Source organism: Cydia strobilella, chromosome 5 (genome assembly GCF_947568885.1).
Source record: "Cydia strobilella chromosome 5, ilCydStro3.1, whole genome shotgun sequence".
Classification (NCBI taxonomy): Eukaryota; Metazoa; Arthropoda; class Insecta; order Lepidoptera; family Tortricidae; genus Cydia; species Cydia strobilella.
In genome coordinates, this window is record NC_086045.1 from 15,719,534 (window position 1) to 15,746,131 (window position 26,598).

A 26,598-nucleotide genomic window follows, 5' to 3' on the forward strand; every position below is an offset into this window, starting at 1 on the left:
GGTCATCTTGGTTTATTTTAATTATATTGTTGCTATTCCTGACAGATTGTTGGAAAACGTGCTGAGTTTTTATTTGTAATGGTTTGAAGTTCCCTTTGTGATAATGTCTTGTGTGATCGAGGGCTGTAAATCGCATACAGGAAGAAAAGAAAATACGCACGAACCGATAACCTTTAATCGGTGAGTTTTGTTCAATTTTGAACAAATTAATTTATAGGACCTGACCCTAAACATAGAAATCGATATGTTGTTTATGTAATTATTACTTGCATTCAAGTCTATATAGATTTTTGCATATATTTTCGAACTTTTCTGCTAAGTATGATAGGTTATATTTTTGGCATAGTGATGTATCGACCTCATCAATAACCTATCGACATTTGCAGCTTTCTTATAGTTTGGCCCAGGACTGTCTCATTTTAATTGATGAGTACAGTCAAGGGCATAAATATATATACATTCCCAAAGTCTCAAAAATATGTGTACGCTTAGACAATAAAATCGTGTTCACATATTTTTAAGCCATTTGTCTGGATTGATATTTTTGCCTTCGACTGTACCTATAGCTTTCTTTGTTCTTACTTACTGACAGATTGTGTTTGCCAGACTATAGTTTAATACTAAAAACCGGTCAAGTGCGGGTCGGACGCGCGCACCAAGGGGACCGTACTTTTTAGTATTTGTTGTTATAGCGGCAACAGAAATACATCATCTCATCATCACGGTTCATGAAATACAGCCTGGTGACAGACAGACGGACAGCGAAGTATTAGTAATAGGGTCCCGTTTTTACCCTTTGGGTACGGAACCCTAATAAAAAAGACATTAATGATCATTGATGAATGTTCCTTTTATTAATATTGTTGGTCACAAAACTCAACTTTTTATTTCAGATTTCCAAAGGACGAGGAATAGGGGATATTACTGCAATGTTCTGCCACCAGAGTGCAGCACTAGCTTTTTTAGTGCACAGGTTTTTGACAAGTTTTCAGGGGACCTACCGGAAAACTCGAATCCGAAATTTCGTTATCTAGCTGCCTCTTTATCGCTCGAATTCGCAAGAGTGACAGAGATGTTAGATAACGAAAGTTCGATTTTCTTGTTTCACGATAGACCCTCAGATTGTGATAGTGGCGCCACCTACGCCGAGTTTCGCGTAATATTCCCTATTATTAAATAAAAAAATATATTACACGAACGTTTTTTTTTTCATTTCCTATTTGGTACAGTCAGCTGCAGAGAAAAGGTACCCCACGTCCATACTAATTTACAGAACTTTGTATGCAGGGGGGGTGCCTTTTCTCTGCAGCTGACTGTACATGACTAGAAACTATACTTAGTCTTTTAGCATTAGAAAAAACGGTAAACCATTTCCACGTGTCTTTTTATTGACAAGTTTTTTTATAAATATAGCAATATTTTACTTATGAAAGCAAAAGTATGTAAATTATCGTATATTATATTTGTTGTGACTTATTTTCAAAGTGTTTTTCGATAAAACGACACGTTAAGATCGCTCGCCTTCTTTCTAATGATAAAAAAACGAGAGGTATAGTTAGACGGTTCTGAGTGGTAGACTGCAAATGAGATAAAAGCTATATCCTCATATCAGGCGGCTCTTTGATTCCAAGGATTGCATAATTTTTATACTTTTTAATGATTTTTAGAATATGAAAATTATAAAAAGTATAAAAGTTATGCAATCCTTGTATTCCACGCATTTTATTTCATTTCAACGAGCCGCCTGCTACAGATTTCTTAAAATTGCCGCGTTTTTTCAGGTTCAACTTTCATTAGCCAGACTATTATCAATTTGCCAATTTCGTGATTATTCTTTTACACGGCACATAAACTTATGCATAATTTATCGATATAAAAAGTCGACACAGTTACATCCCTAACAAATTATCAAACTTATGACACCGTACGTAAATGAGAAATAACAAGCATATATGCATCTCTTTTCGGCACATTATCTAATTCGTAAGGAAGTAAAGTACGGGTATACATATTTGCGAAGCATTTTTGCCCTACTTCTATGCTTTAGTCATTATTCTGAGGTGCGTGTGACTGAATGAATGAACGAAACGAACTGGAAAGATAGACCATAGACTAGCTTCCATAGTTTATCTTGACGACTAGGATATGAAAAACCGGTTTTTATAGTGGGTCAAGGGATTATACTACTCTTTGGTCAAGGGTCAAGCAAATCTTGTCAGTAGAAAAAGGCGGCAAATTTGAAAAATCGCGGGTTAGCAACAGTGTTCGAATAATTCCAAAATCGCGTGTCATCTGTGTCTTATCTGTGGAATGTGGATCGCCATCTTGCTTGTTTACATCATGACCATACCATGGAGACTATATAAAGGAGCCAAATCTCTATGATGAAAAGTGTCCATCAAAAAACAGTAATTAGGCGGCGCTACCATACACCGAAATACTACCAAAAATAACCTACGTAATTTGGTCGGGTTATTTGTTTTTCATGTTATACTCATGTCCCAGAGTCTAACTAGCGCCACCGGAGAGATTAGGAACTATTATTTAAAGCTGAAAGCGGTCACTTTTGCAACAATTCTGCCATAAGAGATTGGCATCCTTTCTAGGAGCCAAATCTCTATGTATGAAAAGTGTCCATCAAAAAACAGTAATTAGGCGGCGCCACCATACTACAAAAAACAACCTACGTAATTTTGTCGGGTTATTTGTTGCCTTATATGGTTCATGTTATACTCATGTCCCAGAGCCTAACTAGCGCTACCGGAGAGATTAGTAACTATTATTTAAAGCTGAAAGCGGTCACTTTTGCATCAATTCTGCCATAAGAGATTGGCATCCTTTCTATACCATCCATACCGCGAGCGGCAATTTAAGTTGACGTATTTATATCTTTCTCCCTTGTATCTTTCCAAAGCCCGCTCCAGACCACAGACTACGCGGCGCGAAGCCGCGAACGCGAGTGTGGAGTCGATTTCGCTGATTAGCGAACTAGACTCCACACTCGCGTTCGTATGGAGTGGAGTCCACATGAGTATGGAGGGCCCTCAAGGAAGTGAATAGACCATGGTGCGGACAGATTCAAGCTCTTTTTAAACGCGCGTTGATAAAGGGCTTGTGCTGCTAATGGGGCCTTACATAGAATCGAAAAGTGACAAACCTTCAAATTCCGTACACTGTACTGTACTAGCAAACCCTCTTTATCAGTAGAAAAGGCGCAAAATCAAATTTTCTATGGGAGAACAACCCGTTCGCGACTGTTTTTTAAATTTGCCGTCTTTTTCTACTGACGGAAATGGCTTGACAGACTATATATAAAAGCCAAGCGGCTACGATGGCAGCTGACTTTGGCTTTATCGCAATATACAAAATTTGGGTGTTTGTAAGATAGGAATAATGAAACATGATTAGCGAATATAAATATAATTTTAACATCTAGACTAGAACAACGTAATTAATGTTTCTCTAAAGCTTTAACCAGGAGCTCGTTGATGTGCGTGATCAAATTTCTTGGGTCTATAATGAGGCCAGCAGTGACCATGGCATTAGAGAATAGCTGATTTGCTACCATCTCAGCTAGCTCCTTATCAGTTGAAAGAAGTTTGTGCAACTTCTCGATTATAGGATGCCTGTAAAACAAATATATTATTGTAAAATATTTTACTTTAAAATAAAGTAACATATTGTAGTACATATAATTTTTAATGTGTATAGTCTGTCCGTTTTTCCAAAGAGGATATAATAGGTCAGAGCGGTACTGTCAGCAAATTTTTTAGCCACCATAGACATAGTATATACAAGTAGTTATAGACATGAAACCGAGCGACCAGGGGTAAGAGAAATACATATTCATATATTGACAGTTTCATGTATGGCAGCATAATCCTTTTTCTCTTTCACTCTTATAAATTTCGGTATTTCGCCATCGCCTCCTGGCTATGATGCCATAACCGAACCATGAAAAAATGCCCGGTCGGTGATAAAGACAAAGCATGACACTATTTTTTCTTTCCTCTTATAGGAATCGCAATAAGACTATCTTTCTCTATCAAAGAGTGTCAGGCCCTTGGTAGCCACAGTAAATTTACTGCCATCTATCGACACACGATTAAAACTTAAAATGAAGATGTATAAAAATACGATAAAATGTATTTATATATGGATAAATGATTTTATTATTTGCATTAATTATTTTAATATGATTTTGACCCATGTTCTTTCACTGATATGCGTTAAAATTGTTAAATAACAAACGAAACCGTCAACGCCATCTATCCGAGAGTAGGCCCAAGATAGTGGCGCCATCTGATCGAGAATCAGATTTTCTTGATTTTCGAGGCACGTTTTTTCTTTAGATTAGACTATCCATCTGTCGCTAACGAATGATTATAGTACGGTCCTTGGCGTTTGTTAAGTCGTCCAGACAGGGCCAACGAAAGCCGCGCGGCAGACCCATTAGTTGGCGTTCGTTGGCTTGGTGTGTACGCACCATAAGATTTGAATTTAAATTAATGTCGCTTTTTTAGAGGTAGATGAAAGGCCTGAGAGAATATAATCCACTTTTTTGCATGAAAATCTTTGTAAATCTGCGTCTTTAAAGCACTGCTCCCGCATTTTTGTTATTTCATCAACAGGCTACATTGACATATTCCACTGTCATAATTTGAAAATAACAGCTGTTAAACGGTGTGATGCAGTTTACACACTAGGGAAATTGGTGCGATGTGTACCACTAATAATAATAACTAGAGACCCGTTGCGGCGTCAACACGCCGCTAGAGTATGGTTCTAAAAGTTAGGTTGCCTGTTCACTGGAGCGGAGCGGTAATCGAGGAAAAAATTCAGCAATAGAATTTCATTAAAATTTCAGAGCGGAGATTTTTCCTCGCTCATCGCTCCGCCACCTAGCTCCGCTCCTGTGGACAGGCAGCCTAAGACTGAACGCTTAATGAAATCAGGAAATATGACGTCTTCAGATGAATCACTGGCTGTCACTATCTATTTGATGCTGACTATACCCACAGAATATGAAATCTTATACATAATTATCCATACTATATACTATATTACTATATTATTACTATATATTTTACTATATCCATACTAATATTATAAATGCGAAAGTCTGTCTGTCTGTCTGAGTGTTCCCTCTTCACGCTTAAACCGCTGAATCGATTTAGATGAAATTTGGTATACATAGTTTGAGTCCCGGGAATAGGATACTTTTATCCCAGAATTCACCCCTCAAGGGGGTGAAAAGGGGGGTGGAAATTTGTATGGGGAATCAATAACCGCTGAACCGATTTAGATGAAACTTAATATAGGGATAGTTTGAGCTGTGGGAAAGGATATAGAATAACTTTTATCCACGAAATCATCCCTTAAGGGTGTAAAAAATGGGATGGAAATGTATAGTGTGGACCAATTTGGGGGTAAAAAAAGGATGGATTAAAAAGCAGATAAGAATTAAGGTACCCAAATTACTAATTCCACGCAGACGAAGTCGCGGGCAAAAGCTATAATATTATAAATGCGCAAGTCTGTCTGTCTGTGTGTTACCTCTTCACGCTTAAACCGCTAAACCGATTTAGTTGAAATTTGGTATACAGATAGTTTGAGTCCCGGGGAAGGCCATAGGATACATTTTATCCCAGAAGTCACCCCTCAAGGGGGTGAAAAGGGGGGTGGAAATTTGTATGGGGAATCAATAACCGCTCAACCGATTTAGATGAAACTTGGTATGGGGATGGTTTGAGCTGTGGGAAATGATATAAAATAACTTTTATCCCCGAAATCATCCCTTAAGGGTGTAAAAAATGGGGTGGAAATGTATAGTGTGGACCAATTTGGGGGTGAAAAAAGGACGGATTAAAAAGCAGATTTGTTTAAGAATTAAGATACCCAAATTACTAATTCCACGCAGACGAAGTCGCGGGCAAAAGCTAGTTTCTTATAAAATGGCGACACGTTTGTATAATTTTAGCGTATTATATTTCGGTCGCGTAGCACCTACCAGCATGTTTTGTGATCGTTAGTTTTGATGCAAAAAAGACATAATTAATGTCTATCTTTTCGCATCTTTCTAACCTAAAAATCATGATACGCGACCGCGATATGATACGGTAAATTAAGATTTCGTGGATAGGATGCCTTATTGTCATTTGGCTCTCATGCCTAAAATTTCATAGGGCTAGAGTATAATTTATATTTAATTCTCTTTTTCCTATTATTCATGAGACTGAAGTTTACAAACATTCCGTGACATTCCGTGTCTGGACTATACCGCGAAAATCGAAGTTCAAATTGCGGGCATCTTTCTCTGTCACTCTAATTACGCCTTCATTGGAGTAAAAGAGAAAGATCCCCGCAATTTGCGAATTTCGGTTTTCGCGGTAGACCCTCTGACCTAATAATAGACATAGTATATACACGTAGTTATAGACATGAAACCGAGCGACCAGGGGTAAGAGAAAGACATATTCATGAGAAAGACAGTTTCATGTATGGCAGCATAATATCCTTTTTAGGGTTCCGTACCTAAAGGGTAATAACGGGACGCTATTACTAAGACTCCGCTGTCCGTCTGTCTGTCACCAGACTGTATCTCACGAACCGTGATAGCTAGACAGTTGAATTTTCACAGATGATGTATTTATGTTGCCGCTATAACAACAAATACTAAAAAGTACGGAACCCTCGGTGGGCGAGTCCGACTCGCATTTGGCCGGTTTTTTCAGTTCAGTTCAGTTCAGTTCTTTATTTGCTTTCTTAAGATACAAGTATCATGCAAAATTGTATACAATAAAATAACTTAGGCTAAATCATGCATAACATTCAAAATTAAATTCTGAATAACATAAATGTACAAAAGGCTGATCAATGTCCTAACTAACGTAAAGATGTCACATTTAATAATATTGATTTTCTCTTTCACTCTTATAAATTTCGGTATTTCGCCATCGCCTCCTTCGGCATTTTTTCATGGTCGGGTTATGCCATCATAGCAAACCTGACCATGAAAAAATGCCCGGTCGGTGATAAAGATAAAGCATGGCACTATTTTCTCTTTCCTCTTATAGGAATCGCAATAAGACTATCTTTCTCTATCAAAGAGTGTCAGGCCCTTGAACCTAATTTACTTTTTTTTTAATTTACTTTTTTGAAAGTATGTACAACGACTGGACCGCGACCTTGGTGCGATGCGGCGCACGTATCGATAGTGCGCAAGGTGGTCACCGTACGTACGTTAAGGACGCAGCTATAAGTTAGAGCGAGAAAGAAATATTATAGCCGTATTTAACAGACTATCGTAAAAGCCGTTAGAGACTACCACAACTCACCGCAGCCTTGGTGCGGTGCGGCGCACGTATCGATAGTGTGCAAGGTTGTCACTGTACATACGTTAAGGACGCTGCTATAAGTTAGAGCGAGAAAGAGATATTTTGACCGCACCAGTACGGCTTTTCGAGATATTCTCTTTCTCGCTCTCACTTATGGGTGTGGCGCACCAAGATCGCGGTGCGGTGCGGTAGTCTGTTACGGCTTTTACATACGATCGCACATACGCCGCACCGCACCAAGGGCGCGGACCGATGCGGAAAATGGGGTTGGCCGGTAGACATAATTAGCAGAGGGCGCCAGCATAGCTTGCCCTGTCAATCCCTACAATTGATACAAACTTTGTTTTTTTAATTCCCTGGATGCCAGCCCTTTAAGCCAAATCTCATAGAAAAAGGGGCAAGCTATGATGGCGCCATCTCTGCAAACCTTTGACAGTTGCCAACCCCATTGGCTGACCGTTTACCTTAAAGATCCGGCATCATTTAACATCCTCATAAGAACAAACCTCGCCGTACGTGCTTTTTGAAGTAAATATAGATGCTTTTCCCCACCGATTTGTATGGTTTATGGTGGGCTGGTGGGCTATAAATGTTGTCCCTGACGGGCGCACGCGGTACGCCACTTCTATAGGATCCTACCTTCTATGGGCCAAAGCAACAATAAAATAAACATGTGTCATTTTGATGAGTACTATGTGGATGACACATGGTCTGACATGTTGTCAAACACAATAATTAAATTTTTTAGGGTGTTTTAATATAATTTTTAGTGTGGTGTATGCATACTACAGTCTCAAAACAAATATTTGAATGGATTGGATACCTTACATACACTGGATATAGGTTTGAGTTCAATTCAATCTCAAGTCAGAAAAAAGGTCACGTGGTACATTTTTTCAAATTAACTTTTTAGTACTTTTTCGGGAAAAAATCAAAAAACTAAGAGCTTATTGCAAATCTGTAGCATGAGACGAATCTAATGACATATCATTTATCAAAATCGGACCATAACTGTAGATCTGATGGGATAAACAAAAATCGGCCTCGCGTAATATATATATAGATAGATTATGTGCGGTGGAAGCTTACACACTATCGATTAGAGATGCAACGGATAGTTGTTTGGCTGGATACCGGATGTTCGGCCTGTCCATCAGCTGAATATTCGGTATCCGGCTGCCGAATATTCGGCCAGCCGAACTATAGCTAAATTTCGGTTTTTCATGAGCGCATTGTGCGCTGGTAGCCTAGCGGTATGAACGTGCGACTTTCAATCCGGAGGTCGCGGGTTCAAAACCTGGCTCGTACCAATGAGTTTTTCGGAACTTATGTACGTACCAGTCGCTTTTTGGTGAAGGAAGACATCGTGAGGACACCGGACTAATCCTAACAAGGCCTAGTTCCCCTTCTGGGTTGGAAGGTCAAAGGTCAGATCAGATGGCAGTCGCTTTCGTAAAAACTAGTGCCTACGTCAATTCTTAGGATTAGTTGTCGAGCGGACCCCATGCAGGCTCCCATGAGCCGTGGCAAAATGCCGGGATAACGCGAGGAAGAAGAAGATTGTGCAAGTTTGACCTGTTTCGTAGTGAATGTTCGCGCGGACTCATTTCTAGGTTCGAAATTAGTGCGCGTGCAAGTGAGTGGAATGTTTAAATTGTTTTAAAATAATAAACGAGTACGCTTATGACCGTGACTGTTTCTTAAATCCAATTTAATTACTCCGAAATCAAGCAGTTACTATCCGGGATCCGGCCGGATATTAAAATAAGGGCCGGATACCGGATAGTAACCGAATATCCGGTGCATCTCTACTATCGATACGTGCGCCGCGCGGTGCGGTAGTGTGTTATGACTTTAAATATCAGCTATTAATGTGGAACTTACTTAGCATTAATTTCAAGTTGGGGCCTCAGCAAAGCGTATCTGTTTTCTTCACTTAGGCTCTGCGCTTGGGTCCTGATGAAATGCCTAGCCGCCGCCATTTCTTGTACGATGATCACGCAGGGATGCGAATCCAGTTTTTGTGTAGTTCCCACGTCGAACACTTTCCCATCTAATTTGGACTTTAGGAATTTGATAAGCTCATCGACTTGTGGTTGCTGGAGCCCTTGTGATCCTAGGGACGAAATAGTAGATTGTACAACAAGGGCATAAAGCGATCTATTTTCATCAGATTTATTGGTTCGAGCGCAGCGAGGACCGATATAGTCGAGGATAAAAATGGACATTTATGCCTGAGTTATACGAGTATACTCGGCTTTTCACTTCGATTGTGAGTAAAATATACAAAAATATCCAATATTTTAGGTTATTTTACCGTATTTATTCAAGACTAAAGAAAATTGTACTCGGGCCGGTCTGGGGCGCGAGGCGCGGGGCACGCCGGTCGGGAGCGCGCCGGCAGGGCTGGCAGTTTGTATGGCAGATTTTGGACTTTATTGCTAAGTTAATAAGGGTCGTAATAGATGATTTTACTTTATGCTCTAGAACATAATAAGCAACTTTATGTCGTCTACGCACCAAAATAAATTAGGTATCTGTTTCAGGAATTAAAGCAGTCAGTGTGAAACACAGTGGTATTTTTCTTTCAATTAAAAGGTACAAATGGGACAGTTTCATATGAAAAATATTCAATAATATAAAACTTAGGGTAACCCTGTAGATTACCTACAATTTAAAATATGTCATACGTTTAAAGTATTAGGGTAAACTGTTCTGACTTAAACTATCGGCCACTACAATTACATACTCTGAAATAAAAATAGAAGGGAGGGAAGGTTGCCGTGAATATAGTTCTTATTCCAGCAATGTTTTACCATCAGAATAGATATTATATCCGGGATCCGGGCCAACAAGTCTGTATTGTTTATAGTGTTAGCGGTACGCCAAAAAATTCTGCAAATTGTGTTAAAAGCACGAAAATCGGTACGATTGACCTTTAGGCCATTTGAATCAATTTGACCCGTAGCATAAAAAAACCGGCCAAGTGCGAGTCGGACTCGCGCATGAGGGGTTCCGTACCATTACCACCACGAAAAAAACGGCAAAAAAATCACGTTTGTTGTATGGGAGCCCCACTTAAAACTGTTATAAAGTCGTCGTCAATAGCACTTGCAAATAATGTAAACAAACCATTTTACCTTCATTACTTCGTAATTTCGCTCTTTAAAAGGACAACCATGACCTTATAAACAGTCTATATACTTGAATACTTTATTTATAATATTTTTAGTTAAATTAAATGTTAATTATTTATATTTCAGGGAAAATAACCTTCATAAAAATGTTAGGTTATGTGTCAAACGCTAACAAAATCTGTCATATTTGATTCGACTTTAGTGGCAACAGAAATACATCATCTGTAAAAATGTCATGACGGTTCATGAGATACAGCCTGGTGACAGACAGATAGACAGACAAACAGACGGACGGACAGCGGAGTCTTAGTAATAGGATCCCGTTTTTATCCCTTCGGATCGGAACCCTAAAAAGGAGTTTTGTATGGGAATTTTTTTTTGTCCAGAAACCTATCGTCTGTTTTATTAAATGAAAGGGCTTTTTGAGACGATTCTAAAAATATATCACATCATTACATTTCAGTATTTTTTTTTAATAAGAATAAAAATAATTTTCAAATTTTTATTGTTTCTATATTATTGTAATTGTTTTTTGTAATTTTTGGTTAATTTGATTGCTTGTAAAAATTGACATGTAAGAGTGCCCCTGTTGCCCTGAATAAATGTTTGATGTTGATGTCAAAACATACCAAGTTTGGGCTTCTCCACATACGATACCGTTCATTTGTAAAATATACTTCAAATAATACCTTATATATAGGTATTAAATGTCCCATGAGCCGTGGCAAAATGCCGGGATAACGCGAGGAAGATGATGGTATTGTATCTGGAGGAGCCCAAACTTGGTGTTTTCAAAATTATTTTTATTGTAATTTTAAAAGAACTGACTGTTACCACAAAGCCACACACGATAGGTCTCTAAACATTTTTTTTCTCATAAAAAAAAGATGTTCGGATATTACCCATTTTTATACCCAACAATTTTTTTGCAGGGTACATTAGGTTTTAACTCACTTGAGGCGAAATTATAGACTGTGTAGTTTAGCCAGTAGTAGCCAGCCAGTAGATTCTGACTGCCCCGAACTAGTAGCTCAGTTGCTGCGTCTATATGTTCCCTCACCGACTAGATTTCTGTTTCGACCGAGTTGTCGCCATTTGTTAGCGCTGCCACCAGTACGAACTGTGTCCCGCCGTAAATCACTGCTTGTCAAGCCTTGCTCCTGCTAAACTCGGTCCTCGAATCAGCACCAAACTGTGATGTGTTTGCGAGTGGATGGTTGGACGTGTGTTATGAATGCTTGAGGTTCTGCGAGACGATGAATGAACGGCCTTCTTCTGTGATGTTAATTTTGATTTGTGTACTGTGTGTATAAAATGTCTATTGGTTTCACAGTGCTTTGGATTACTGTTATGCTGTGAAATGTAATAAATAAAAAATAAATAAAATAAAATGTCAACTCCTCTCCATTTTTTTTGTGCTACGGATCAAATTTATTCTAATGTCCTAAAGATCAATCGTACCGATTTTCATACTTTTAACACCATTTGCAGCATTTTACTAACTTTCGGGGTGTCCCTACCGCTAGGACTATTATTAGAACTGCGGAAGAGTGCTTCAGTGTTCCTGTGGCCTCGCCTTATAGCCCTGAGGCGGTCAAGAGGGGTTTTTAGTGGGTAAACCGTGGGTCCCATGAGCCTATACGGGAGTCCCACATAACCATCCCAGGCCCGTCCCCGCGCCTGGGTGGTATGCAAAAAGCATTTTCCCCTCTATTAAAAAAAAAAAGGACTATTATTAGATGTTAGGCTTAGGGTTGTACAATAAGGTATGGATATTTTGAGCAGCATCTTATACTTAGAACTGGTATTAATTCAATAGTGAGCGTAAATACCTATGACCGAGTCTTGCTTGGTGTCCGTGTCTGGCTCCTTCTGCATGTCGCTCTCGACGGACACGAGCTGCCGGCCGCCGAACTCCTTGAGCTCCAGCAACACCAACTCATCGTATGTGTCGTAGCAGAAAAGCACTTCGATGTCACGTTTCTTCAGAGATTCGAAGTACGGCGATGATTCTGCCAACTCACGACTGTAACGTTATGTACACGCCTAGGTATTTAGTTCTCCAGAAATCTTATTGATTTCCATCAAAATTAAAAATGTTGCTTGCGGACTGCAGAGCGCGCATTATGAATTTAGCATTTTTTTTAGGAAACACGCGAAATGTACATGCCCGGTACTGTCGACGTCAAAAATATGTTTAATTTTGTTTTGCCTTATTATAAGGAGCAAAAGTGTAAACATATCTTTCGTCGACTATACTAGGAACGTACTTATAGTATAGCACACGTCCCAAGACTAGGTAGTGATGATCAATATATACAAAGAAGCTGGCAAGAGCACGCTAAAAATGACCTTTGTGAGCCAATTGACTAGAATAATTATAATATCCAATACTGTATAATGTATTTTCTGAAAATGTTTTTCAAAATGTTGTGTATTTACCTAGGAGCGGCTAAATAGTAGATAGTTCTAGATTCATTCTTCTGACGTGCGTTATATTCTGTCATTGATGTTCTGATTCCCTTCTCTAGCTTGGACGATTCAAATCGAAGCAGCTTTGCTACTTCTTCCTATAAAATAGAAAATTTAAGCATTATAATAAAATTATGTAATCACAAGGTGGTTATCATTCTTGCTCATGCTCCATTTCCATAATAGCTTAGCAATGTTTTGTTGGATAAAAGGATGATTCAGCCTAAACATAGACAGAGTCTTACAAGGTTGTAGTATCTAAGTTAAGCATATTATGAACCTACCTTCTCCATCGAACTCTGACTAGTAACAATTCCTTCCTTTAGGAATATAGCATAATCTTTGTAAAACGCATCATACCCCACCGGATCCTTTTGGGCACTATCACACATGAATTTAAGGAACCTGTTTGTCAGGACTGTTCGAAGTTTGCTGAAAAATAAAAAAAAATTCATAATTGTATACAATTTTGCATATTAAACCTTATACCTATAGATATTTGAATTATTTATTAATAACAAAAGTTCAAAACGAATTCTTCTTCTTTTTGAAGGGTTCTTTTATTTATAATTACCTTCTGGTTTTCGAATGAACCATTCTTCTTAGTCTATACTAGATAACTATTTGTGACGTTTTCAACCAAAAGGTACCACATGTCGCTTGTTGATAAGGTTGATTTCTAATTGAAGCTATATGGAAATAGCGCCTTACTGACAAGCGACAATAAGTACCCTTTTGGTTGAAAATGGCACATTTTGAGGCACTTACACAATCAAACTGCTGTTTTGAAGTAGTTCTCTACTTAAATTTAAAGGAATGTCTTCTGAATCCACCACACCTAAAACAATAATCATTAATATTTCTCCTAAAATAGACCGGCCAAGTGCAAGTCGGACTCACCCACCGAGGGTACCGTACTTTTTAGTATTCGTTGTTATAGCGGCACCAGAAATACATGAAATACATCACCGTGAAAATTTCAACTCTCTAGCTATCACGGTTCATGAGATACAGCCTGGTGACAGACAGACAGACGAACAGAGAAGTCTCAGTAATAGGGTCCCGTTTTTATCCTTTGGGTACGGAACCCTAAAAACAAGCATACATAAATCTTAGAATGATGCCTTAAGATTTACACTACCTTTAACAAATCTCATCCACTTGGGTAATATATTTTCTGCTTTGTTATTAATCAAAATTTTTCTGCAATACAAAGCCACACCAACATCCGAGTCTCGGGACAGTTCAAAGAGACCCGGTTTGCCTTCGGGAACATAGAGAATGGACCGTATGCTGACAGGTACATCAGTCTTGTAATGGAGGGTGAAACGTGGTTTATCATATGTGTTGCCAGTAAATCTGTAGAACTCTATGTGTTGCTCCTGTGTCACTTCCTTAGGTTCCATTAACCAAAGAGGCTGCAAAATTACAAAGTCAAATATATTAACAAAAACAAATGAAACTAGGTTGCCTGAGCTCTAGCTAGGTGACTCAACTAATAGCATGTACTTCCTATTAATATTAATATTTGTAAAAAATACAAACCTTAATAGAATTGACTTGCTCATTGTTCAATAAAATGGGGCTGCTGATAAAATTACTGTATTTTTTGATGATGCCTGCGAAAAGAAAATTTGGTCATGATAAGGCCCAAGTCTTGAACCATTGAAATTAAAATCAAAGACTGTGGTGACACAAAAAAGGATATGCACTGTAAGCAGTTTTATTGTATTATAATACACATTTAACTTATTTCACTCGCCGGCGGGTGACACTTACCCTTAACTGTATCATTATCCGAAAATTCTCTGCAATCTGTCTTTAGATAGACTACAATCTTAGTTCCAATTGGAACTCCATCAGCTTCTTGAATCTCATACATCCCAGAGCTGAAATTATGTAAGAACATCCTGGTGATTGTCATGACAGTTAAACTGTGGAATGAACGTTCGCCTGCGGTATTTCCGGGTTCCGGACCGATACGACCCTCAAACCTTCAAGAAAAGAGCGTACTCCCATATTTAAGGCCGGCAACGCACTTACAACCCCTCTGGTGTTGCAGGTGTCCATGGGCGGCGGTAATTGCTTACGATCCGTCTGCTCGTTTGCCTCCTATATCATAAAAAAAAACAAGGCATTTTGTGTCTTGGATCTTTGAATCCATTTACCATGTATGGAACATGTGCATATAGATGGTCTACCAGTAGAGGTAGAAGGCCATTGCCAAAAATGTGACGTTTTCAACCAAAAGGTACCACATTGTCGCTTGTTGATAAGGTTGATTTCTAATTGAAGGTATATGGAAATAGCGCCTTACTGACAAGCGACAATAAGTACTCTTTTGATTGAAAATGGCACAATTATAGCGATCAATAATATAATATTAACACCAATTATTATATAATATTAATGGCCTGTTACAGACGTTACAGTCATTTACAGTGATACATAACATAATTGTGTGAATCAACTTTTAGAACAGTGATTTCGTGTTTTAGACTCCCTAGCAAAGAAAATCTAAAACACGAAATCAAGTGTTCGAAAAGTTGATTGACCCAATTATTAAGACTTGGTTGGTTAAACCAAAAAATATATTTGATTAAACCATAGAGTAACTTATACTAGATCGGTACTGTCATAGTAAATTTTGGAACCCCAGTAAATTCACTGCCATCTGTCGACACACTTTAAAACTAAAAATAAATATTTATAAAAATACGATAAAATGTATTTAAATATGGATAAATGTTTTTTTTTTATTTCCATTAATTATTTTTATGATTTTGACCCATGTTCTTTCACTGATATGCGTTAAAATTGTTAAATAACAAACAAAACCGTCAACGCCATCTATACGACAGTAGGCCAAAGCTAGTAGCGCCCTCTGAACGAGAATCAAATTTTCTTGATTTTCGAGGCACGTTTTTTCCTTAGACTGTATCCATCTATTACGGAGTTATATCTATATTTGATTAAACATAACATTCTGATTACAGACGAAACTTACCCATCAGAACTCCATTTGAATCCTGGTGAGCCTGCAATGCTGCTTCTAGTGAACACTTCAATTTTGTCAGCAACCATGAATGCCGAGTAAAAGCCGACTCCAAACTGGCCAATTATTGAGCTTGCTTGTTCAGCCCCTTGCTTCTTGATTTCCTCAATGAAGGATTTGGAGCCAGAGCGGGCTATAGTACCCAAATTCTGTGTAAGCTCTTCTTTGGTCATTCCAATACCTGAATCCTAATAATAGAAGAGTAAGGAGTTTTGTAATACTAGGTAAATCTCACATCAGTTTCGTAAGATTTTATTTTAAAGGACATATTGCAGTTTGTCAATTAATTATAAATTTTTAATTTATTTTGTTTCAGACAATAATTGAGGTTTTAGCCCAGTATGTAAACCTGTGTTGTGTACAATAAAGTGATTACTTTACTACTACAATTTTAATTAAATTCTTTTTGTAAGTTTATACTAAGGCTAGAGGCTATTTTAGATTTAATTGTATAGTTTTAGGTTAAGTTTGATCTCACTGTGATGCTTTTAGTCAATGTTGTGTACTCCATAATTGTCATATATATCAGTATTTATTACCTTTTAAAATGTTGTTAGTGTAAGTTATAATATGTATGATGTGGATGTTCTTTAATAAAAAAAATAAAAATAAAAAAAAAGGCTAAGATCAATGGGGTTGGCAACTGCCAAAGGTTTGCAGAGATGGCGCCATCATAGCTTGCCCCTTTTTCTATATTTGGCTTAAAGGGCTGGCATCAAGGGCATTAAAAAAACAAAAAAATTACACAATTCTAGGGATTGACAGGGCAAGCTATAAATAAATAATAATAAATAAAAATCATTTATTTCAGACTATATTCCATACATGGTTAGCAAATATTACAATCTTATTACTAGTGTTAGTACCGCATAAAAACTAAAACTAAAAACTAGACGGCGAGTGCATGCAGCACCTGCCAACGGTTGAGCATGGGGCCATTTTCGCGCTCCATGAACACGCCCAGAATGCTGTTGGGGCTGCCGCGCAGGCGACGCATCAGTGAAGCGCACCTCTTGCGCATTATCGCCGCAAAGCTGTCAACTTGTGCCTCCGCAAACATACCAGAGGCACTACAAAATCGCGGCAACCCCATCAACACCCGGAACGCGTTATTATATTGGACGCGTAGGCCGTTGTATGCCCTCTGCGTATAGTTGGTCCACAGGCTGCATGTGTAGAATGACTGACAGTACGCTTTGAAAAGTGTAGTCTTTACTTGTAGTCGGGTAACTTTTTCTACCAGCTTTAAAAATCATCACCTCGCTCTTTTTAACATTATACCTGAGTCCATGGGTCACAGCATAGGACTCACATATTTTTATCAACCTTCTCATTGCGTCGATTGAAAGGCCGAGCAGCACCATGTCATCAGCGTAACTGTAATTGTTGGCGGCGACTCCGTCAATGCGGCATCCGGCATATGTACTGCTCAGCTCCTCGATGAGTTGGTTGACGTACAAATTAAACAGTTTGAGAGAAGACAGCCCACTCTGTCTTACCCCACACATCAGATTATAGTGACTCGAGATTGTGTTACCCCATCTCACAGGATTATTTTGATGTAAATACTAGTGATGTACCGACTACTGATTTGGCCGACTAGCTGACTAATCGGCGCTCCGATGGCCGATTAGTCGGCCAAATTCATAAACCATTATTTCTCTTTAAAGTTATATTCAGATGGTCACTGCGGCAGCTATGTCTAAGTTAGGATGCATATGTAAAACAATTTTCTTGTTCCTTTCGTCGTTTTAGCTTTTTGCGCGTAATTTTAATGCATTTTATTTCACATTTTAAGCAATTAAATGACAATTTAACCAAGGAAATGCATATGCTACAAGATATTACGGCATCAAATATTCGAATAAAAAATATTTCCTTCAAATACAAGCTTTATGCATAAATAAGGCAATTGCCATTTGAGCATTTTGAGCAAAATAGACTTTCCTTAAGAGACCCGCGCGCCTCAAATAATAAAAATTACATAGGCACTGTAATAAAACGTTTGTAATTGCAACCAACTACATAATATTGAATGGACTGCGACGACATATATACTTTTTTCATATTTCGGCAATACCTCTTTTTGTGAGTCACATCATCATGTGCTGTTTCAATTTTAAGTTGAAGATCTTTTCGTGAAAGCATTTTGTTTTATCTCTTTGTATAAAGTACTGTGTCTTTTTCTTTAACCTTTTGACCGCCAAAGACGGTAAGTAAATCACGTCGTCGACATTTTGTGCCACTCACGCCGCCGACGTCATTTGCCGTCCAAACCTAATTTATCAAAGACTCTTTAATAAATAACTATATTTCTTTGTTTGTATTTGCATTATTTTATTTTGCCCTTCTACTTTATTGTATAACTTTATTACAATTCAACTATGAATAGAAGGTTAAAAAAAAACAACATTATGTTATAATACGACTTACCCAGTAAATAGCATAGCTAGCCGCGCCAAAAACGGCACTTGACGTCGCCTAGTGATGTGACCGAGTCATGGAGGAATAATATTATTATATGAAAGTAACAATCTCCTAATAGAAATCGTTTCGCGCAGTTCCGACAAACACGCTAGCGCCATCAATAATAGATATGGCTTAATCCCATACATTTTGTAATAGGAGTTGTTTTTGCTAAAATAACTGCTATTTGTGCTGTTACGGTACTTGTTTTCGTGCTTAATTTAAACAACTTGGTTTGAAAGACGGTACTGACCTTTTGTGATAATGTAACCCCTTATGCATTTATTTTATTGTAACGATACTGCAGTTTGCTAATTAGTAGGTAATAATAATCGACAACGGGTTTGCACATCTCTGAGTAACGCGCGCTTATCAGTGTTCCGTGCGCCCATGACGGCACTTCACGTCCGATGCCTGACGTCACCACCAAGTAGTGATGTGGCATTATTGAGAGATTTGAGTGGAAGTTACAAGTACATTTTGATATTTAAATATGTTATTTAAAGGTTTTTAGTAGAGCTAAAAGCCAGAATTATCTAATATTATATTGTAAAACACCTGTGTAGTGGTTCTTCTAATCTAAGTATGTCAAAAACGAAATCAGTGAAAATATCGATATCCTGTTTTGTAATCACTATTGTTCTCTAAGGTTTTATTTTGCTTCATTGCGGTGTCACGTCGAGTTACGTCAATGCTTGGCGTTCAAAAGGTTAAGAAACAAACAAATCTATCTATTTACTCCCTACACATGAATTTAATATAATAATATGAATAACAATATTCGTATGCACCCTTAACAGGTATAAAGTATAATAAATTTCATTGAATAAAATGGAAATTTTATCAAATGTATTTGCTGTTTATTTTAGTTCGTCCTGTTTTTCTGTAACTAATAAATGGCCGACTAGTCGCCGACTAATCGCCGACTACAAATGTGGCCGGATAGTCGGCTTACCCGACTAGTCGGTACATCCCTAGTAAATACCAATATTTAAACAGAGCTATGCTGGCGCCATCTTCTAATTATTTCGACCGGCCAACCCCATTGAATAATTCATAGTTGACTATTGTTAGTTATAAGATAAATATTATTAAGTTTGTTGTTATTATGTCGAATGACGTCACTTGCTGTTAGTGTTGTCAGAATTAAATAATTCAGATGACGTTAATTATCATTTTCAATTTATAAAACTCGTAATTTAAATAATTAGTAATGTGATTGATGTTTCAAGTGACATCATTCCATCATTCATTCAAACCAGTTATTCATTCTGTAAAGTTATATAAGCAGCGGTCACTTGGGATCACTTCACTGGCTTTTGGCTGTTGACTTGTCAAGGAATAAAGAACTAGTCGTACTCGGAGTGTCATTTTAAATTATACCCAACTAATAAGTCAGAAGTGGTCGTTATTTAAATTTATCTCACGCGTTATTACCGCTTCGTGTGTATTGACGTAGTTAGTGCTAATGAGTAGGCAGTAGATCTGAGCGATCACGGTCCAGACGGCGAAGAAGTTTCGATAGTGAAGGAGAGGCGGAAGGAGTCACAGTTCCACCTACTAAAAAGCCTCGAAAACCACGGGCACCTAACAACAAAGAACGATTGGATCGGTTGGAGCATAGTATGCCAGAGCAATTACTTGAACAAGGGAGCGCGGTGTATTTCAGTGTGGTGCAACCCGAGCCGAGACAACTTACAGAAGCCATTTCGTTCCAATTGTTTATTAGTGAATTTTATTTTTGAGTGTAATGGCTAAGCATAACAACAGTTGACCATAACTCAGAATTAACAGTCAGCTATAATAAACCACATCGTGCATCTCGCCATCAATTTCTGCTGCAGCAACAGCAACTGCAGTTCGCCGCCTTCGTGCTTGAGTTGGTGAACACCTTTGGATTGAACATGTTAAGCTGGTGAGCAGTTCCTATTTCATTGGGATTATTTTGAGATGTTTTACGTCTGTTTTGTAACTCTTGAGCAAGTCAATCTTTTGTTAAAGCTAAAATTAGGAAACGATTTTATGTGATTTTGTTCATTAATGTTCAGTTTCAGTCGGTCAGTAGATAAATAATAAACTGACACAAAATTAACTTTAAAATACAAACTTCCAACCAAATGGAGAACCTCCTACTTCTTTTTTTTGGAGATCGATGGAATGTGGACTGTGAAATTATCGATAAAGTCTGGCAACATAGGTTTAGTTAGATTTTCTTTTATTCTGTCAAAATGCAGTTTATTTAAATTTTATTATGGTTTGTTTGTTTTGGTTGTTTGATAATAATAGCATACCTAGCAATCTTTTTAGGTACTGATGGCACTTGGAAGTATAATAAGAGTACGAGATAAATGCGACTTCATACTTACAAATAGTGTTTCATGTTTATTATTTAAAAATACTTTCAACGTTACACATTCAAATAAGGGTTAAAGCATTAGTATAATATTTTTAAAAAAGTTGTTTTTAATTTTAACATAAAATGAAACTGATAAAAATGATTTTTCATTAAGTTACGTACATTCATTTTATAGGAAATTCGTAGTGAATCTAGGATATTATTTTCTTTCAATTTTGTAGATGACAAAATTGATAATGCCAGAGATCCGAATTGTTTCACTGCTATTTATCATGGGCAGTACGACTACTTATTAAGTTTTTCTTATTTTACTTTTTGTTGGAGCTTTCGACGGACTGAAAGCATGTACGTTAAACCTGTGTTTAGTTTCTAACCTCTTCGGGAGGTATGAAGCAGGTTGACTGTATTTAATTGCCGAATGACTGGCAAGGACAATGATTCCATGAACGAATTTGTAAATTTGATTTTGGTGTTTTACTGAAGGTACTGTGTCGTGGCACTATCAAATTTGTAATAAATTATCTGAAAGATGAGTTGCTATTGGACGCACAAGCGCCTATTTTTATTGCATCTATGCCAGATGAAGTTGATAGTCGAAAATAAAATTGTCAGTTGATCCGACGCACGTTACGTGTTGGTGATGGTCGAAACTGCGATCACTTATCGTGTAGGTCGTTTAGAGCGCGGTGCGTAAGTTTTGCGGTACAATCTAAGTATTTCGAGGGTAATTGATTTAGAAGTTTGAATCGACCAAAGAGTCCGTAAGCTTTTTTTTTTTATTATAATTTTGCAAGATTCATGAAGCGCCTTGTAAACAATTAATGGCAATATTTTTATTGAGAGTAATTAGTACTCTTAAAATAATAACAAACAACAAGACGTGTATTTGGACTATTTGGGTTTTAATTACATCTCGTTATTTCTTGATCAGTGAAAGTTTTATTGGATGCTATTAAAGGTAAAGATAAACAAAGCCTGATCGTAGTAGCATTCAGTTACATTTTTTATGAAGGTAGATTATTGCAAATTGAGAAACGTTACCCTCATTGCGTCATATTTTATGACAGTAGATCAAGGTGGCATAGTGGCAATAGTGTTGTTGTCTTCTTTCTCATCAATTACCCTGCCTGCCTGTGTTAAAACCTGTAATGTACATGTGAAATGCAATAAATAAATACAATACAATACAATTCTTATAATAAATTTATTTTGAACAAGATTAGTTTTAACGGAACATTAAAAAAAATGTGTGGTGTCATTTTAGTAGACCAGTTAATTATTTCGTGGCTCTCATAGGTAGCTTTTGTTGTACTTTGACACGTTTGTTTATTAGTGTATGTCAAGGTTTATCTTGAAATAATGTTTTTTTTTTACATAAATAAAATAAAAATATATCTGTGCGGTGCAGAAACAAAACAATTTATTGTTTTAAATTGCTTGAGTAAGTGGATTAAAGAAAAAAAAATAGGTCCTTGAACATTCAAATGTTTAATTTTTTTATTCCTCTTTTGACACTAATTTGGTACTTACTTAATAGTTGATGATCGAAAATTCAGTTTTTTTTTATGAAAATTATTAGTAGAGCAAGGAAAGTCGGACGTCTTGTCCAATTGTCCAAGTAATGTAAACGTCACTTAAGCAAAGAGTTTGAGAGAAAAAACACGTGTAATTGTGTATCATGTTTTAGTTTAATGAACTATCTGTTGTCAGTTATGTTCATACGAATACTTTTGACTAGAGAAATGAGCATTGTTTAAATACTTATACTTTTTTTAGATTGATGATAAAAAGTTTGATTATAGAAGTAATTGGAGTGAGACCCAAATTGTGGGTCAGTAATGACTGAACGATGAGATACTCTTCTGTGTGTTTTGTTTCAGAGTCAAATGCATACACACTGGGACCGCCGTGTCTACCACAGGACGGTCGTGTGGGAGAATGATAGGAGAAGGACGTATTGCAGCGGTACAGTTCATAGTTTTAGACGCCTGTATACAATATACAATCAATATACCATCTGTATACAATCGATTAGCAATGTTTGGCTACATACTACTTAGTTGTAATTAAATTAATCAAGTTGTATAGAGAGCAACGCCATCTATTGGCGTATTGTTAAACTAAAATGCCAGTTACAAGGCTTTGGAACGTCAAGTGGTTTGACTTAGGTGAAATTCGGTACGAGGTGACAGTTTTGTCGTTATGTTGGTAGACTGGTCAAACAGGTTAGCCAACATTGACTTGGAGGCGCGACAGGATAAGGCGCGGGCATTCTTGATCGGACCGTTCTAGAGATCGGATCATACTAATTAGCTGTGAAGACAATACATCGAGTTACTGCGCCTACCGCCATAGGCCGTCCCTCCGACATATAAATAAGTATTTGTTCATGTGCATGCAGTATTAGGATTATAGAATAAAGGTGTTTATAAAGTAATTATAATTTAATAAAACATAGTAGAATAATAGTAGTATCGTATTTTACAGTTCATTCATTAATTAAATCAACAGTGTATATGTTACCATCCTGGTGTGTCCGTTGGTAAAAAAAACAAAAAAACAAATAATAATAAAAATATAGCATAGGTCGAGCCAGATTCTCGATTATCTATTGGTTATATCATAGTCGGGTGTGTCCCATTACGTAAACATTAACTGTGTGTGTCCTGTAATGGTTACGTAAAAATCAATAATACATATATCTAATGGCATAGGTCGAGCCAGATTCTCGATTATCTATTGGATATATCACATTCGGGTGTGTCCCATTACGTAAACATTAACTGTGTGTGTCCTGTAATGGTTACGTAAAAATCAATAATACATATATCTAATGGCATAGGTCGAGCCAGATTCTCGATTATCTATTGGTTATATCATAGTCGGATGTGTCCCATTACGTAAACATTAACTGTGTGTGTCCTGTAATGGTTACGTAAAAATCAATAATACATATATCTAATGGCATAGGTCGAGCCAGATTCTCGATTATCTATTGGTTATATCATAGTCGGGTGTGTCCCATTACGTAAACATTAACTGTGTGTGTCCTGTAATGGTTACGTAAAAATCAATAATACATATATCTAATGGCATAGGTCGAGCCAGATTCTCGATTATCTATTGGATATATCACATTCGGGTGTGTCCCATTACGTAAACATTAACTGTGTGTGTCCTGTAATGATTACGTAAAAATCAAACCATAATAACATTACGAGGTCGTAAAGTCAGGTCAGGAAAGGCCGGGCAGGATACGTTATGTAACAATCTGTGTAAACATTTCTTAGTCACTTACAGTTTCAACCAGTCATACGTAAACTATTTCCGCATTAATTATGGGCATCATCACTTCATCACGTTGTAAACTAGTTCCTTTTAGTGATGATGACGAAAATATCTTTCAGAAACATTTTTGATAATAAGATCACTTAACGATAAGTTCAAATTGTTATTTTTTTTATAATTACGAGGGCGTAATTTGTATGTCAGGAAAAGCCGAGTGTTAGTTATAAGATAAATATTATTAAGTTTGTTGTTATTATGTCGAATGACGTCACTTGCTGTTAGTGTTGTCAGAATTAAATAATTCAGATGACGTTAATTATCATTTTCAATTTAAAAAACTCGTAATTTAAATAATTAGTAATGTGATTGATGTTTCAAGTGACATCATTCCATCATTCATTCAAACCAGTTATTCATTCTGTAAAGTTATATAAGCAGCGGTCACTTGGGATCACTGGCTTTTGGCTGTTGACTTGTCAAGGAATAAAGAACTAGTCGTACTCGGAGTGTCATTTTAAATTATACCCAACTAATACTATGAAAATCAAATTTTTTATATTTTTGTCACTTAAATATTGGTAGAGTGATAAAAAGAGAATTTTTTTAAATTTAATTGAACTTTAAATATATCTCCTGCATTAGGTAATTTGTCTTGACCTGGAGGAATCTTTGTACTTTCTTGATGCGCAAGAGTGATACACAAAACTGTATGTAATGTGGGACAAGAGAAGATGCTACTCACATTATGATGGAATGTTTCCGAAACGAAGCAGAAAGGCAAGCCTTTGTAATTAAACATAAAATTAACATATCGAATGTGGGTACATGTAAAGATAGTTTAGCACACCCTTTGTCTAAAACAGCTAAAGATTTATATAAATTAGTTAATTTAGGAATTAAGCGATGGTAAATTTGTGATTTTGATTTGTAACAATGGGGGTCCTATCATATGATATGATAAAACCCTTTGATCAAATAGAATTAAAAAATATATATACATATATATATTTATATCCTGCATTAGGTAATTTGTCCTGACCTGGAAAGTGATGGTCCTATTCTGTTTGTCTGTGGTAAGTTTGATTTCGAGTGGCCTGTCGACATGTTCCAATTGCTTGCCCTCTGGCGCAGCACTGACAGTCAGGTATCTAAATTTTTCCAATGCATCACTTGCATTTGAAATAAGTTCTCTAATAAATACCTATAAAAAAGCATACAAAAGTACATTATTAAACTTAGCAGTGCAGGCAGCATGTCAGCCTGTCATCTTGCTAATTGCATGTCATAGCATGTTATTAGATAGATAGTTATCTAGTGGAGAATATTGCAGGTAACAGTGATAGATTTAGTATCAATAAATAAGAGTAACTAAAACTATGTAACACTGTACTTACTTCCTTATCAGAATAAAGTGATCTGGCGACAATATCCAAAAGCATTCGTGTTTCCGCTTGGAATTCTTTCTTTTCTGAAGGTCCTTTCAATACTTCTTTTTCAGCTATGCTTTCTGCTGCTGTGCTGTATGGTCTTTGCGAATATGGCCGAAGGAAATAAGAATCTGAGAATAAGTATAGTTTATTGTACTTACTGTTACTGACAAAACTTGTTTACAGACTATATTTATATTACTAAATTATATATACCTTATCGTCATAAAACATACCGTTTTGTGTTTTAGCAGATATGACCCTTGCCGCGAAATGTTTTGTGTTGTTTGCAGACTGTAGAAGAAATTTTCGTGCACATAATGTTGAGGATCCGAGTCTGGCCCGCAAAGCTGACATATTTATTTGATTAGTTTATTCGCCAAATTAATTAACTAACCTAAATTATCACAACTCCGCAATTGTTTTAAAAACGAGCGAATCAATCAAGCGAATGAACCATGAACTGAACGAAAGAATGAATTTACTCTCTGTCATGTAAAGCACTCCAGACTACGCGGCGCGAAGCCGCGAACGCGAGTGTGGAGGGAACTTTTATATCCTACCGACATGAATCTATTATAACTGGATCGGGCTTGAGGGGTGGGGGGAAATGACCGAACGGGATAGTCTTATGTATGTTTCAGTAAGAGTAGCAGAGAAAGCGCTGTTATTGTTTGTCCTTATCGGTCACATTTTTTTAATTCCCTACCGTAAATTTAGTATGGTTTATGGTGGCCTACAAATCTACTCGAGCAATCATAATCATATTGTCGCATTGCGTATGTTCTGTCCCTCACGGGCGCACGCGTTTAGCTCATCTATGTAATGCTAGGTCTATGATTCTCATAAATATTATAACGACGCAGAGTCCTTGGGTTAAAATGTGGACAATATAAATTAGACAATATAAATCCGCTATTTTTGCACGAATTAGAAATTTAGATTGCTTGTGGACTGTGTATTATTTTGTGTCGAATTATACGGAGTTTAAACATGAAACTCAAACAAATTGAATGAACTATGAATGTATATGGAATGTAATTTCAAAAATGGCTTAATG

At 37.0% G+C, this 26,598-nt stretch overlaps 1 protein-coding gene across 1 annotated transcript; it reads right to left on the reverse strand.

The window, feature by feature from the left end:
- Positions 1-3,404: 3,404 nt before the first annotated feature.
- On the reverse strand, positions 3,405-25,979 carry LOC134741506 (heat shock protein 75 kDa, mitochondrial). The gene is made up of 13 exons (XM_063674308.1): positions 25,775-25,979; positions 25,506-25,669; positions 25,151-25,312; positions 15,954-16,189; positions 14,726-14,835; positions 14,492-14,565; positions 14,088-14,364; positions 13,715-13,784; positions 13,231-13,378; positions 12,917-13,044; positions 12,307-12,500; positions 9,222-9,453; positions 3,405-3,626 (listed from the first exon to the last, which is right to left on the reverse strand). Exons 1-13 carry the CDS (start codon positions 25,893-25,895, stop codon positions 3,452-3,454), a joined length of 2,091 nt encoding a protein of 696 aa, XP_063530378.1. The 5' UTR covers positions 25,896-25,979; the 3' UTR covers positions 3,405-3,451.
- Between the last annotated feature and the right edge of the window lie 619 nt (positions 25,980-26,598).